The 16,478-nt window shown below is 35.9% G+C and overlaps 2 protein-coding genes across 3 annotated transcripts in view; both read right to left on the bottom strand.

Annotated features, from left to right (window-relative positions):
- The window catches only part of SPDL1 (spindle apparatus coiled-coil protein 1), a 367,882-nt gene that overhangs the window by 290,048 nt on the left and 61,356 nt on the right, over positions 1 to 16,478 (bottom strand). The window lies entirely within an intron of this gene.
- Positions 1 to 16,478, bottom strand: part of DOCK2 (dedicator of cytokinesis 2) — a 221,710-nt gene that overhangs the window by 187,715 nt on the left and 17,517 nt on the right. Inside the window, exons 14-22 of the mRNA XM_075511018.1 lie at positions 16,219 to 16,343; positions 13,024 to 13,122; positions 11,448 to 11,520; positions 11,269 to 11,372; positions 8,681 to 8,864; positions 8,481 to 8,578; positions 7,049 to 7,138; positions 6,693 to 6,793; positions 3,813 to 3,947 (exon numbers count right to left, since the gene is read on the bottom strand). Coding sequence (XP_075367133.1) covers positions 3,813 to 3,947; positions 6,693 to 6,793; positions 7,049 to 7,138; positions 8,481 to 8,578; positions 8,681 to 8,864; positions 11,269 to 11,372; positions 11,448 to 11,520; positions 13,024 to 13,122; positions 16,219 to 16,343 — 1,009 coding nt within the window. The remainder of the gene's footprint in view (positions 1 to 3,812; positions 3,948 to 6,692; positions 6,794 to 7,048; positions 7,139 to 8,480; positions 8,579 to 8,680; positions 8,865 to 11,268; positions 11,373 to 11,447; positions 11,521 to 13,023; positions 13,123 to 16,218; positions 16,344 to 16,478) is intronic.

The following is a 16,478-nucleotide window of genomic DNA, read 5'->3' as shown; positions in this document are numbered from 1 at the left end:
TAAAAAAAGTCATTTCACTTTCAAAGTGACTTATATGCAAAAAAAAAAATTTGTGGGTTTTTTCCCCACTACAACTGAGCTACTCTAAGATATTTTTCACATATTATCACTGTTTCTTCCTTCTGCTGTTATTGCCACTTTTTCAAATAGCTATTTTTACTGTACCCATTAACCATTCTGCTTTTTGAACAAAGTCTCTACTTGATGCTTAAAAGTTAAAAAGTGCATTTAAATTAAGCTCACTCCATTATTTCTTCATTCCCTGTCCTAAAGTTTGAATCTTTCAGATTATCTCTCCTGTAGTGTTCATACCAGCTATTAATACTAAATAGTGCTTATTATAAACAGTAAAAAACACTGGTGATATGTTCAATTAGTTAGCTGAAACAGCTGTCAAAAGTTAAAGAAAAATAAGCTAAGAAAAAAGCCAAGGTGACAAGAGAAGCCTGAAATGTGTGTAGGATACCATGAACTAAATGCTGTGTCTCCAATGTACTGCCTTCTCTATTAGAAGAGAAAAATCCCTCTTTTTAAAGTCATGTATTCCAGTGTCACATGCTTTTCTTTTCAACTTGAAACTTAAGTCCTTAAGAGAACTAAAGGCAAATTAAGAGCTTTTGTCTACAGCAAGGAAAAATCAAAACTGCTATTCATCCAGTGACTGGCAAGAAGCTTTGAGGAAAGGAAAACAGAGAGGTACACAATTCAGGCCCATGGCTTCTGCACTGTTTAGGTCAATGCTTGCCAATGAGATTTAAGTCTTGTTATTAGAAAGGAACCCCAAGATCCAAAATATTATTGGGAGAGGAAAAAACCCTATATATACATGTATACAACATATATGATGCATACTACTTCAGATACGTCCCTACTGAGGTGTGATAGCTTTATAAAAAACACATACCAGAAAAACTTAGATGCGAAAGGCATCTTGAAAGAAATAAGTTTTAGTACAAGCACACTTATGTAGAAGAGTCATCTTATTTATTATCAAGTGGTATTTTAGGAGCTTGAGTTTTGCTTAAATGATTTAATTTCTTTTAACATACTGGAGATTGTGGCATGTGGGGACTATTTAAAATTATTTTTCAGTGGGAATGAAGTACATTGTAAGTTGTAACAATGTGACTGCCTCAGTCTAAGTGTTTATTAAAGTTACTTGGCTAATGCACTGATACAGATTTTATTGGCTACACAACATTGCTGCAAAAGTTTAAATCTCTTTTTTTTTAATGCAAGTGGAGATTTGAAGCTTTCTTGACTAAACCAGTGGGGCAAGGAGAGAGGCAGAAGCACCACACAACATGTATTAAACATGCTTTTCAAATTTACACCAGGACTAATTTAATCCAGGTAGAATGATAATCCTATTTCCTGACTCATCATCTAGCTTACATTTAGACACAATTTTCTGTGTTAAATTTCAGTTAAAATCACTTGTTCTGAAAGCAAATTTTAAAAGATGACTAATTATTTGCTTGGAAACAACTCCATCACAACAGTGCACATGAATTTCACCACCAAAAATAACCTTAGGCCAATGAAAGGAGAAAAGCAAACATTTCATGTTTTCAGAGTCTGTATTATGTAAACCTTTGGCTAATATACATGACCTTTCTACAAAACATAGTCACTGAACAAACAGTTGCAAGACATAACCTTAGTTCAGCTGACTGGAGTAAAAAAAATTTTGCTTTCATTACATCTCTATAGCTTCAACAGGACTGGATGCAAATTAAAGTAGAACTTGGTTATCTTCAACATATCTGCCTGACAACGAGATAAAAAAAGTCTCCCATTTTGTGTCTAACATTAGAAGTCATTATTCATCTCTTCCCTACACAATTTTGACTTTGTAATGGATCTTACCTTTCAACACGGCATCTTAGTTTCTTAAGCAGCCCATCAAATTAATGAGAGAATGATCTAAAGATCTGTCTCAGCTCTATTACTTCAAAATATTTGTCTCCAAGAAGGCTAATCTCAACTCTTGAAATTGAAGTACTTTAATCATAAATCCTAACTTTTCTCATGGGAAGAAAATAAATTTTTTCCATTTTTTCTTCTTTTTCATGACCAGTCTGCCAGTAGTAAATTGACTGCATAAAGTTAGATCACAACAGCTATAGATGGATGTACAATATCAGGTGATACTATTGACTGGTTATTTTTGCTAGAGGCTACCATTTGCAAGAGCTATTACTGCCTATAATAATAACTGTCCAACTGAATTTAGAGTTTCAGACCTCCAGTTAAGACATTTATAGGGAAAACTAAAAGGAGTAGATAAGTATAGCTAATCACTTGAATATGCAACATGTTGCAATAACCTAGTTTACCCGTCTGCAATAACCTAGACTGTCCAATGTACAGCTTTTGCTGCCAGCTAATACTAGGGATTAAAACGGAGACCAAATTTCTCCCTGCAACAAAACCCTTCCTCTGACCTTCATCCATACAAGAAATTTTCCATAATCCTCTACACAATGCTTCCTTCCTCAAAACTCTAAAAGTCCCCTTTTGCCAGGACACTTATTAAAAAAAAATTAAAATAAAGTTTTTGAACTACTATCTATGTTCTATTCTCATGAGCACCATCTCCTTCCTTATACAGCTTTTCACCTTGTTTATCTGTATCCTCTATAAATAGTAAGTTCCTAGAGACAAGAATATTTCTAAGGTACTGTCTACCAGCAGCAAATAACTTCTGAATCTACTCCTACTTCAACCAAAATTTCATAACTCATCAAATATACTTAATTTTACAAAACCATAAATCTACATAGATTTTTTTTGAAAAAACGGGCAGTGGAATAACAAAGAAAAATTGTATTAGAGCTCCCACTGAGCAAAAGACAGATAAAAGAGAACATCTTCCTGTTCTGTTGACTGCCAACCACAAACATAACATCCAACCACTTCGTCTACCTATAGTCCTGAGTTTGCCACTGCATATATTCTGCCACTGCATACCTTCAGTCACGTAGCAGAGGGACAACAGAACAAGTATTAGGGGGAAACCAGATACAGATAAATGGAAAAGGATGAAGCAGAAGAGAAGAGAGGAAACAGAGGATGTGGATGGGATCTGTGGCATATGGTGATAGTCCTTAAGGGCTAGGGGAAGAAGTGGGGGACACAATTACCGTAGTGTAGTTTTTCTCCTTGCAGTTTTCATCTCCTTTTTCCTTAAACCTGAATACCGCTTATAAATATTACGCCTTGTCTGTTTGGCTGAGCTATACGTACCTAGTTCATTGAGATACGTATAAATATATTATTTATATAAATATAAATAATATTATAAATATTATTATATAAATCCCTATAAATTCCTTAACTGGAAATCCCTATAAATTCCTTAACTGGAAATCTGAAACTCTAAATTCATTTGGACAATGATTACTGAAAATTACATTGTTCTATGCACAGTCTGGGCTGCTGAACACCACAATCTCAAGGACAAGCATCCAGCTTCAAGCCATCTGTCACAATGTTTGGCCATCCATTGGTCTTAGGCCAAGCCACCTGACGCAAAGAATAATCACCCTTTGAAATCAGCTGCTATTACTAAATACATCTCTGGAACTTACATTGTGAATCAGAAAGCAGATTTCTGAAGATTCCCTCTCCAAAAAATATCTCAGCAATGTCTGTATTTTAGGCCAGTTGCCACCTTCTATGTTTTATTTGTTTATTTGTAAAAACGAAAGATACAGTTCTGTTCTGGAATCAATTTTTTCTGTTTCTCAGGTCTACTTATATTTCTGACACTGGACTTCTAGTTAAATGGCAATAGCCTGGGTACTTACTGTGAAAATAATGTCCTTGATCTAACAATAAACTTGAAAACATATTCCAGTGCTTTCAGAGTTCTTAGGATAGGTTCGCATTGCTCCCCTCGGCTGGAGATATCCAGGTAAGTCTTCAGAACAGTCATTAATTTCCTGAAGTCAAAAAACATTTTTAAAAGAATCTTTTTTTTTTTTTTTTAATTAACTTCTCTAACTTGCTTGGCTACTCTAAATAAATATTTATGCTTAGTAAAGCACACACAACAAAATGTACTGCATGTATTTTTGTGATTATGTTGCACAAATTCTATCAGCATAAACAAATGAGGAGCAAATTCTTAACTGTGCAAGCAAGAAAGCAATCTGAAATCTCAAAACAGCAGCATAACTTTACACAATCCTGGAAGCAATTTTACAGAAGTTTAATATACATGTACAAGGTACACAAAACGTTACTTCTACCTACCTACATTAAGCAATGATTAAACACTACTACATGCTCTAAATTAACTACATGTAAATAGTACAGTATTTTGGTACACAGCAATGTCTTGTATCCAAAGGCAATTTTTTGCTAAACACACAACCTGCTAACAAAGTGAAAAAGCTCATCTAAAAACAAGTCCCTTTATTTACAGTTACAGTTTAATCTTAAACAATTAAACTAATATTAACGATGTAAACTTGATCTTAATGTAGCCATAAGAAGAACTAAAATAAGGGAGGATGGGGTTTTTTTCTTACATCACTATAAAAACAGAAACCTACTATCCCCTACACTAAACAAACCAAAAAAACCCAACCAACCAGAACAAAACAAGAAAAACCAAACTAGCACTTGCACACTGATGAAACTTAACAGTTCACCAACTGGACTGATGAAACATTAGTAAGTGATCACTATGATACTTGGAACACTCGCATGCAAATAATAGCTTCAAGAACTGCTCTCTACTGCACAGAATATATATATGTACAGATATATATGTGTGTGCATGTGTATATATATCTCTGTCTAGCTGTGTAACTAATAGACACACCCTCAGCCTAACTGCACTAGCCTAACGCACATTTCAGGACCAAAATACCAGGCTTTTTCAGCCTCTCAGCCTTCTGGGCACTACATCCATTGTGCGTTTCCTTTTACTGCTTTCTATAGCTTCTTTGAATTCACAGCTTTGTACTGAGTTGGAACAAAGTTTATTCAACTTGTATGCAGGGGCAGTCCACTCAAGGTCCCTCAACTATCAATGTTAAGTCCTCTCCGAACTCTGTAAAAGCTAGGTACAAATGAATGACTAAATAGGAACTGAATAAATATCTAACAGTTTGGCCAAAATACCATATCATAATATGGTCATAATATGTCTGGGACACAGTATCTCCTTCCTAACTATGAGTTAGGCCACATACAGTTATTTATTTCATAATTGATTCTTGAAACAGAGTGCATCTTCCGTGATGTGCATGGAACCAATGATGCCAAGAAAACTTATGATCTGGGAAACAATCAAACATTATTTTGCCTCTGCCACTTTAAATCATCAGAAACTCCCAATCAGGTAAGTGTTAGAAATATTTTAAGCAAACACAGCTGTCCTGAGAGGTTCCGTACCCAACCTTCTCTTCTTTCACAATAATATAAAGCATTAAATTACATGTGCTTATTACATATGGAGTGAAAGTGGATTAAAGAAGAGCATATAGCTTGTGCTTGAGCTTTCTGAGCCCACTAATATTAACTTCAACTTTCCTAGAGTGTGAGAAAGGATTGGTTGTGCACTAGTGCCTTTCAATTCTAGCAAACTCATGTTCTAATGCACAATCTGCGTGACATTTCCTGTTGAGTTGGAATTGATGCAAATTCAGCACAGGACACTACAAGATATCCTCAACTATTCCAAACCTTCAGCTAAGATCTTCCATCCATTATTCATATCCCAAATTAAAGTTCTGCTTCAATCTGCCACCTCATTAAGCTGCCAGAACAAGACTTCAGGTAGATGAAAAAAATACATCTATCCTGTTACAGCACTTTCCCAAGATGAGCACTAACTGAAGATGTTCTCTTTCTTCATAATTCAAAGCGATTTTATCCTACCATCATCTGCAAAAACTTTTTTAAATACAGAAGGAATCCAGTATTAAATTTACTGTATAACATGTCTCCACAGCTTTTATTCTCTTCTATGACTCCGTGTCTTCCCATCTGGGCATTATTGGGAAGCTCAAAAAAAAAAAAAAAAATCAAACCCAAAAACCCAAACTCCAAACAACCAAAAAACCAAAAGTGTCTGTCCACCTGCCCAATGGCATGACCGTGTAACAAATACTAATACTCCAGTTCACAGCAGACCACGTAACAAATAGCAAAATTCCAGTTCACTACACTGAAAACCTCGTGGTGTCCTGGTGCAACATCAGACTGTGAACTGCATATAATGACTTGACAGTTCCCAAACAATCTTTTTCCCCTTGAGTTCATTTACTGTAGAAGAATACATGGAAATCTGTGTAAATTGGTTAAGGACATCCTCAAGTCCTCACTTAGACCATTTCAGGTAAAGGCCAGGAATGTAAAGGGAAAGGCTTCACAGCTAAATATCCTTTGACAAATTTGACAGGATGCAGGTGAAGTGCTCAGACACAGCAAAATCCAGACAAAAGAAAAAGGAATGCCAGAATTATTTAACCCCAAATCAATTATTATTTGTCAATTAACTCTACTTATAATCATGTGTTTCTCACAGGCAGGTGTGTTTCCAGATAAGCAAACAGCAGCGTCAAAACAACAGTCATCATTAATTACATCAGAAAAGTCACAAACAGGATATCCTTTCTTTAATGTGATAGTGGAGGTTTAGAAAAAAGAAAAAGAAGAAGAGATAACAAACTTACTTGTATGCCAATGTTGCACTAAAATGCTGTTGGATATACGCTTCCAAAACAGTGTTAAAATGTTGAAACTTACGGTCTGCAATGAGTCCTATGATATATATCTAAACAGACATGGACATAATTAGCATTTTTCATAAAGTCACATTTTAAATTTAAATATTAGTCTTCTGAAATATTTTTGATAATCCACTATTTAAGAGTTTTTAAAGAAATTTGCTTTTCAGTCAAATAGTAATATTCCATCTGTTCTGTAGAGATTTTAAAACTAATTCCCTGAAATAAACAACTTGATAGCTCATTCAAAATTCTAGCGTTCCTGACTTTGACAAATAAAATCCTTCGGTGATGATTCTTACCAGTGCATCAAAGACAAGGATGTCATACTCATTACTGTGGGAATGTTCCATCATGATGTTAAACAGGGCATCCAGCGTATCTTGGAGAAACTATACAACAACATGAAACGACAAATTAGCAACCAATTCAACTTGAAAAATCTCACAAGTCAGTTTTCAGGTAGTAGACTTGGTTTCCCTCAAGTTAGAATTTTAAAGGCCTTCACTGAAACATCACTTAAATCCAGAAAACACTTTGAGGATTTACGCTCTGGTTTCTTTAATTTTAAGAACCTACATCCTCAGACACGTGAACAATCAATAATACATGTTTAGCTCAAAGCTTAAGGAAAAGCTAAAAATATTATATCAACAACATGACTATGTAAAACTGCATTCCTGGTTCCTTAGTGATACAGATTAATAGTTGCTATTTTCACATACACATGATGACTAAAACCACACTTCATACTTCTGTGGTCTGATTCAAAGCCCACTTTAAATTGAAGGAAAGCACTCCAGTGCCTTGGGAACCAAATCTTTGTTTGGTTAATTTTATTTTTTTTTTAAAGTTCTCTTTCCTCCTTCTCTCAAGAGAAGCATCTAATGGTTATATTTAAAGAGTAACACAGATATAATAGACTCCTAATCTGAATGCTGGAGTCTGCCACTTTTGAAAATATTAGCAAGTTTTTATTCATATTATACTCATTAAATTAACAAAGCACTTCACTGGATACATAACACACTTTTTTTTTTTAATATCAACACGTAAATTAATATGAAGAACTGTAAAGAAAGCAGGAGGGATAATCTGTAATGTTTCAGATAGACAACAGTAAACAGTTGAACAGAGATTGTGGAAAATATTTTACTGTTAATGCCTTCATATCCTATCAAGTTTTTAAAATAAAATTTTCTGTGCATGCTCAAAATTAAAGCTTATTTGTGGCACCTGATCAAAGCAGCAATGACTCCAAATAATACCCTTGGTATTGAATTCTCCATTCACGCACAAAATTTCCAGCAAAATAAAACAATAGAAAGTAGAAAAGGATCCTAATAAATTAATTACCAGTGAAAGCAGGGAATTTTGATGAGTAATCTTGAAAATCTCTACAGCCTAACAGTAGCCAATACCAGAGATGTTTGGGAGTAAGAAGCAGAAAGAAATGGCTAACACTATGAAAAATCCTGTCCAGGTGCTTGCTTCCTTGCTCCCTCTAATGAAGGGCTTTGCTCATGTCTTCTGTAAACTATCGCTAACAAAGGCGCTACAGTGAATGACACTCATAAAAGAAAGTATAATTGACAGGCTTCTTTAAGTTCCTATGTTTACTGTAGCTGACCCTCCAGTTTTTTTCTTTTTGAAACGTCGTAGCATTTTTTTTCTGCCATGGTATGAAGGGACATGAAGAATAACTATTATTAGAATAACTCTATGAAGATATACCTTCACAACTTCCTCTCCATCCACAATCTTCAGTTTTTCCAGGTTCTCCTGAAGCAGCTCTGGCTTCATACGCCACTTTAAGAGACCTAATAAGCCCACTAATAGAAAATAAATGGACAGACATTAAAATTTAAAGTGTGATTTATCATTTGTGCAAACATCTTCTTTCTAAAACTTCTAGCTGTTTAGAAGATACATACCATTCTGAGTTAACTTTGTAGAACAAACAAGAGTCGAAATATAAAATGCATCTCGTGAGCTTACTGAAAGCCCCCCTACAATACTTGAGTTCCTGACTATGGTTGCTCCCTTATTTTCTATGTGTTGACGCGTAGAAGGTAATGTCAAATAAGCACCAGCATCCTCCATTTTTTTACTATCCCCCTGAAAAACAACATACCATTTATGACATATTTCACATCACTGGATTGAAAAGCAGACTTATTTTGTACTATGTACAAAAGTAAACAAAATCTATGTTCTATGGACTTAAATGCATGAACTAAAGGATAAAGAATACCCAAGTCCCAGCGTGGCTTGTACAGGTAAACCAAGAATCACTGTTAGTCAGCAAGAAAGGCTGCAATGAACATGCAGGGAAAACACTACACTGAAATTGTAAAGTTACGTGTTTTAAGGTGCAGTAAGGAATTATGAGGGGTGACATCACTGGCAGAGTAAAAGCAAGAGCAGATTTCTCATTAAAACGTCAATAGCTATAGAATACAATAGATCATTGAGCATCACCTTGAAGACTGCACAGGGGATCTAGACAACACTGTTGTTATGTCTGCACACAATTTAGGAATAGAAAATGGGACTGAATAAGGAAAGAATAGCAGTACCATTTTGGTATGCCCATTATAACTTAATACCTGGACCTTTAACATAAAAGACCAGGACATAGTAAGGTTATATTTTAAATTAGACGATATGCTTCAGTGACTGACACAGATATCATGGAATTTATGCTTTTCAATAGAACAAAAAGTACAAAACCAGAGAGCCAACAGGTATTTTTCCCTCCTCTATTTTATCAAATTGATAAAAAAAAAAAAATCCACAACCCTTGCAGATTTTTTTTCTGTCTCAACTTTTGATTCATACCCCAGGCAGGAAAGCAGGTTTCAGACAAAGACAATAAAAATCATATTCCTAACAGATTACAGAATATAATTTTTCTTTAACAAAACTACTCAAGAAAATTTCCCCAATGAGTTTATGAGCTCTGTCACTTAAACCTACAACACCATGGCAGATCTGACTCAATTGCAGACCCTTAGTCTACAACTGGCCATAAACAAGGAGTTACAAAGACCATAATCTAGAATGATTTTCTAAAGCTTTGGGTTTGTATCTGATTCAATGCCTGTACGTGTGCAGTCTCTACTTCCTATCAAACAAGAAATAAGGTTGAAAATTGACTATAAAGAGACCTAGACAGACAAAAGGCAAAATCCTTACGCAGCAACACAGACTGTATTACTAACTTTTATGATTCCTAAAGCTTCCTAAATAATTACTTCTCAGAACTTCTGGAACCAGAAGAGAATCTTGACTTCCTCTTTCAGATGATTTAGACAGACAATGGGGAAAAGAGTTGAAATTTTCACCCAAAAGTCTCTCAAAAAGATTCAGTGTCTAAAGGCAGCGAAAATAAAGTACACTGTTTAAACTTTGCGATTTTCAAATGACTTATTTTGAGGAGCCAGGTGTACAACTGTTTAAAACACTTACAGCTTACAATTACAGTGTATAATACTAGAATAGGCAAACATATATCAAAAAATCTGTCTACTTCTCCCAAACATAAACTAGGTCAACTCATTTTAGCATTTCTCATCTATGCTGTCACTTAAGGAAAAATTACCGGGTTGATGCAGGAATGAATAAGATGGAATTTCATAATCAATTTTAACCACACACTCATAAATTGTCATCATTATTTTCCTTCTGGTCTAAGTATTTACCAATGAAGAGAAGATAAATAACTATACAGTGCTATTAATTGTTGTTGGACTACCTAAACGACTTGATTTAGTTGTATCCATCTCACTTGCCATTAATGTTACAGTAAGCCAGTTTACTGAAAAGTGCACTAAGAAATACCTAAAGTAGAATTTCTTCTGCATTGGAAGTGATTTATGGTTCTTAGTTCCCACTAGACAGTATTCTCTGAGGGAAAACAAACCAGCAACAACAACAACAAAAATTGTGAAACATCTGTTCCCTGCTTCAGTTCAAAGTCAAAAATGCTACCTGTGTCCGATCAGGGCTAGCCAAAACTATTCTTCACACCCAAAATCAAATTCCTGAAACTTTCACTTTTGTATCTGAGTAACTACACAGAGCAGTTTCAAACCACCAAATTCCCTAAGATTACGTTCGCTGATTATTCATGTGACAAAGATTGTAAGTGAATCAAAACAACACTTTTCCCCGCTTCAGCGAGAATAATGGTACACATCCAGGTTCTGAGCTTTAGCATGACTTCCTCTATACTACAGAAGGCCAAAAGCACAAACTTCAGTAAAAATAGTAGGAAGAGTAACCGTCTCTCATCATGCTTAGATAACGTCTCTCTCTAACTAAAATTTAGAGAAACATTTACGGACCATGGAACAAGTTACATCTTCTTTTGTTCAGATGAAAACCATAATACCTATTTTTGATAGAATGATAAAATTAATCTAGCACTAAGAAAATAAACAATGCAGTCAAAGACAACAGTGTGAAAAAAGGTGCTTCATGGGGGAAAGAAAGGAAAAAAAAAAATCAGATCCAATACCTTTAGGACTAACAAATCATGGATGCCATCCTGAAGAGTTGTTCCATCCTCCTTCATAAGTCTTATGTAGGCCATTGCAAAATTCTTTTCTCCTTTATCTTTAGCTGCAAAGCAAAGTATTTTCAGTTGACTATCTATCAATGAATTAAAATTCACTAAAGTAAAAATTCCCTACTTACACTCTTGAGATGACCTGTGTCTGAACATGAAGCGCAGATGTATCCTTTGCATGTCTTCAATAGGAACTGCTACCTTTTGTAAGATCAGAAATAAATGAATAGAAATAATGAATAGAGTTATGGGGGCGGGAAAGGTGGTTTCACCTGTAATGAGCTCCTATTTTAGAATAAATAAGCACCACTTCTGCTGGCTCCATAATGCCTTTCACAGACCATTTAAAACTATGGAGCCTGATCACAGCAGCAGAAGTAGTGGTGATAAGCAATTATCTGTTAGACTTTGCTCAAAGTCTAGCACCACCAAAGAAATGAAGCACCAAACCCAGCGAGTTAAAGCACACAGGTGCTTGTACACTAGAAAATAAGTATACTGCAGTCTTATTACTTACCCTGTTAACCATACAGAATTATGCAACACCTCTGCACTAAGAAACTTACACATTTCACATACATAAATTAACGACCAATTTTATAAACAGGTGAAAGGTAAGAAAATTCTAGCGAAATAAATTAAGTATATTTTTGTGATTAAATTCCATTTCAAAGCCTTGAGTAGAATCCCAAGAACTCGCGACTGCTTTATTCTTAAAGTAGCATACCTACTTAAAACAAATATGCAACAAAAAAGGCCAACTGCATAAGAAAAAGCACAAATCTTTATATTATCAAGTTTATTGTTTTAAAACTTTAAAGACTTGTACTCCTTTGCATTCATTCACAACTTCCCTTTACAATTCTTCCTACATAACACTCCTTCACATTAACTACACTTTTCAAAAGGATCTACTGTTAATCATTCTGTATAAAAGTCTGAATTACAGAATAATTTTAAAAAGAAAGTAGTATATATTAAGCAAAAAACAGAATGGGTCAATGTTTTCAAAACAACAAATAAGCTTCTGTTTCAAATCACACTTCCATTCCCTCCCTGTCCTGCCCAATCTCAGCAACACACCTTAGTGCAATAATTGCAGGCTTGTCATACATGGCAGTATTGTTTTCAACAGCCGTCTTCAAAAAAAACCCGTGCTTGCTGGCAAGCCTGAGATACGCTTTACAGGAACCACTTCTGGAAGCTTCTGGGCATTTTCCAATCAAAGATATTAAAGCTAGTTTAGGGAATTATTGGTGTGCCTCAAGAAAATTTTTCTCTCTAAAATCATATCATCTTGGGGGGGGGCGTTTGTTTTTTTTGTTTTGTTTTTGGGTTTTTTTTTTTTTTTTTTTTTTTTTTACAAATCATGCAATTGAAGCTCTTCATCTCCATTGTTTCACCACAATAGAAAAAATGCAATATTTCATTTTTGATGAGCCATATTAGGACATAAGATTATCTAAGATGACCTCATTTGTTTTGCTAAACAAAATGTTAACGTAATTTTCTAGGCCAAATTTTAAGCCTCAGTATATATGTAATCATGTATCTCTAATAACCGATGTATGACTAAGGCTCCATCCTTCTAGCTGTATTCAGGACCAAGTTATTTTTTAGAAAAAGCTGATGTTGTGCAACTTTTCTGTGTGAACTACCAAGAAACAAAGACAAAAAAGCAAGTGAAAAGTATCTACACCATACCTTTAACGTTTCCATCCAACGTGGCTGTTTGACCTGATAGTAAAGAACCGACCTATATTCACTCACGGGTTTGTCGCCTGCTCCCAAGCAAACAGCATTCTTACAAAAAGAAGGAAAGAAACAGTGCTTAGTGGCTCATTAATTTCTGTACTTTTTTAGGACTTGAGCAAAACCAAACAAAGAAGTAAGCCACCGAATGAGAGCCTCCCCCGGGAGTCCCACCCCTGGCTGTGAGCAGCAGCTTTACCTCAGCATACCGCAAGACACACACGAGACTGAGGGACAATTGGCCACCTGGCGCGAGCCCCCACCTGCTTTACCCCTGTGAGGTGACGCTCACTGAGATACAAAGCCATGGCAGCCGCAGTGCCCCAGGCCAGGCCAGCCCCAGGCTCAGCCGCACAGCCACAGCACCTTCACAGCAGCAGCTGGGAGCTGGGCTGGGCCAGCGCTGGCCAGGTAAGTGCACTGGACCACACTTCTGCGTCCTCATAAAACCACCATGGCGGTTGGCAGCAGTGCACAGGGCACAGCTGCTGCCTGTAGGGCACTGGGGCCCTGGCTCAGGCCTGGGAGCTGAGGCAAGCCTTTCCCCTGTTAACAGGCCCCACTGCTTGGGCCAGGCTGCCCCCAAGGCCCCGCGCAGCTCCAGCTTGGAGCCTTGGGAGACTGGAGACACTCCATGAAAGCTACAGGTTCAGGACCAGCATACATCGTGCAGCATGAAGACCTGTCTTGAACAAGCAATTTTGAATTTGGATACGGCGTCATTCAAAATTAAATAATAATGAAAGCACTAGCAGATAGGATGCGTTAATATGAAGATACTGCATTTTGCAAGCCTCCAAGCCTTCACATAATGAAAATAAACATTTTCGATAATTATACTGGACCTAGCCATAGATTGCATTTTACAGGGGTTACACAGTGGGCTCTAAGAAGAGCTGGGTGCTGAGCATGTATAGACTTGATTTCTCTTCTCAAACTGACAAACTTAAGTAACCAAGGCATCATCTCAATTAGTAGAAGAAACACACAAAGTAAAATTAATCTAGCTTCATTATTCCATTTATTTCTCCATTTACTTTAAAATACTCTATTGCAGCAGAATCTCAGAATACCAGAGGTGACTTCCAAACTAAATGATGTAGAGGCACTGACAGTGTGCCCTCCTGCATTTTTTCAACATTTAGAATTTCCCAGTCTCTAATGACTATCAGAACTGGTACAGATCCAACTTAAAGTTTTGATCAAGTACAAAATTTGTTGTAACCTAGGAATTCAGTTTGTTTAGTGAATCTGTGAAGAGACTTGGCCTACATCCATCTTTCCTAGTAGACTGTGGTTGAGGATTTTACATGCAGAGTAACTGCTAATGCTGACAATTGAAGAAGCAAGACCACTGACACCAGGCATCAGACATGGAGCTGAAGAAGTGCATGAAAAAGCAAACAAATTATCTACTGAAGGCACAGATGAAACTAACCCTATATAGGTGACACTATCTACTACAAAGGTGCAATTTTCCTGCTGAAAATCCAGTGAATTTTGGAAGTCTGCTTCAAACACCAGGATGCCTTGTGACAAGAAGGGTGTGATGCTGATACCTGAAGATGATTTGTAAGGTCTGGTCAGAGTGATTTAACTGCGTAAAGTTATGTCTCATCTGCCTGAATGGAGATTTTTCAAGGTTTATGCACCAGCTTGTTTGAATGTATCCTGTGACATTCACTTGGAACAAAAGGCCTTTTACTTGCAACAGTAAACCCAGTGCTAGCTCTTCAACTGAAACTAGTTTGATACCTAAACAGAACCAACCAGTTTCATGTTTAGTGAACACATAGCTGTTTTGATTCATGGATAATTAGAAACATTGAAATTAATATAAATTCATGGGTTTGAATGTTTATTGGTATGCATTTGTTTTTTGGAGGCTAAAACAGAAAACGAGTTACTTTTGTTATTACTTGCATTCAACAGCATTTCAATTAACTCTTCAAAATTGTTGCTTAAACATGTCTAAGGCGTATTACCCACAGAAAGTAGGCATGATTTGAACATATATTTCAGATCATGGACAAAGTGACAAATCCACTTTCTCCTAGTGTTTGGAGAAAGGGTGCATCCGCAGAACTGAACGTCCATAATATTGGAATGCAAGATTTAATGCATTGCAATAGGTTATTTTTTTAAGGAATACTTTGGGATATATATTTTAAGCATATTATCTGTGAATAGACAGAATAGAGGTTGCTGAAGTTGATTTCACAACAAAGTTAACTTCTGTACATGCAAGTCACGTGGTTAGGTGTTTTCATATGTGGTTAGTTGTTTTCATATGTACAAGTAGTGTTTTGTAATCAGGGTTACAATTTGTTGTGTGGACCCTAAGCATTATGTGGGTTTAGGATTTTCTTCATTCAAGCTTTAAAGTTAAATTGTAGGTGAAGCATTTAACTGTAGTTCATAAACATACTTCAGCAAGTCATGAACCACTATGAGTTACTCCATCTTTATTTTATCTCAAGAAGTGTCAAGATGATTTCACCCTCATGATCACAGTACTGATTTAGCGAACAGTATAAAGCTCAGAAAAGGAAAGGCCAAAAATCCCCCTGAATACTGAACTGGTGTTAAAAAGCCCTAAGGAAAAGACAAAAACTTCTCAAAATGGAAATAGACAAACAGAAAGACACTGTAAATACTTATGTTGCATATATACAGTGTCCACACTCCTCTGTTGTCACTAATTTAGTTGTTTGCCATGTACTTCATTCAACGGACAATGACATAGTCTTCCTGGCACAAATCAAGGGTTTATTATGTAGCAGAAATGGTACTTCTAACATTTTTATGTACAAATTACATTCCTCTGGGCATTTCCACAAGAAAAACCCTAGAGTAAGAAAACAGTAATTGTCAGAAACAGCATTTGTTCCTTGGCACAGCTAAAGTAGGTCATTCATTGTTATTTCTCATTACAGTTTTATGCAAGACATTTATAGGACTTTAATAGATATGTCACTTTAAACATCGTAAAACTTATCAGTCACAAGATGTCACAAGATGACACAAGCGAGGGAACTGCAAGTTTTTGCACAATGGTATTTTATAAAAATTTATAAGATGTTTAAGGCTTACTTCTATAACATAACTCATGTTTGTATGTCCATTATACAGAAAAAATAAACTTACTGGCATCACTTTTCCTTCTTCATCACAGACACACATTAGCACTTCCACATTTCTCTGGGTTGTTTTATTGTATTTATCAAAATCTCCATACAGCAATGTAATATAAATGTCATTTCTTATATCTCCTAAAAAAGAAATGGAAAGGTTAAAAATCAATGAAAATACTGTGCGAGCATAGGGTCAACTGAACTTCTCAAGAGTACCTCTTTTTCTGCAGTGAAACCAATAAAAATGTCTTATTTTCCATCTGAACTTAAATG

Source organism: Mycteria americana, chromosome 8, assembly GCF_035582795.1.
Source record: "Mycteria americana isolate JAX WOST 10 ecotype Jacksonville Zoo and Gardens chromosome 8, USCA_MyAme_1.0, whole genome shotgun sequence".
Lineage (NCBI taxonomy): Eukaryota > Metazoa > Chordata > Aves > Ciconiiformes > Ciconiidae > Mycteria > Mycteria americana.
The sequence above is the reverse complement of the archived record's forward strand: the minus strand, read 5'-3'. Positions and strand labels throughout refer to the sequence as shown.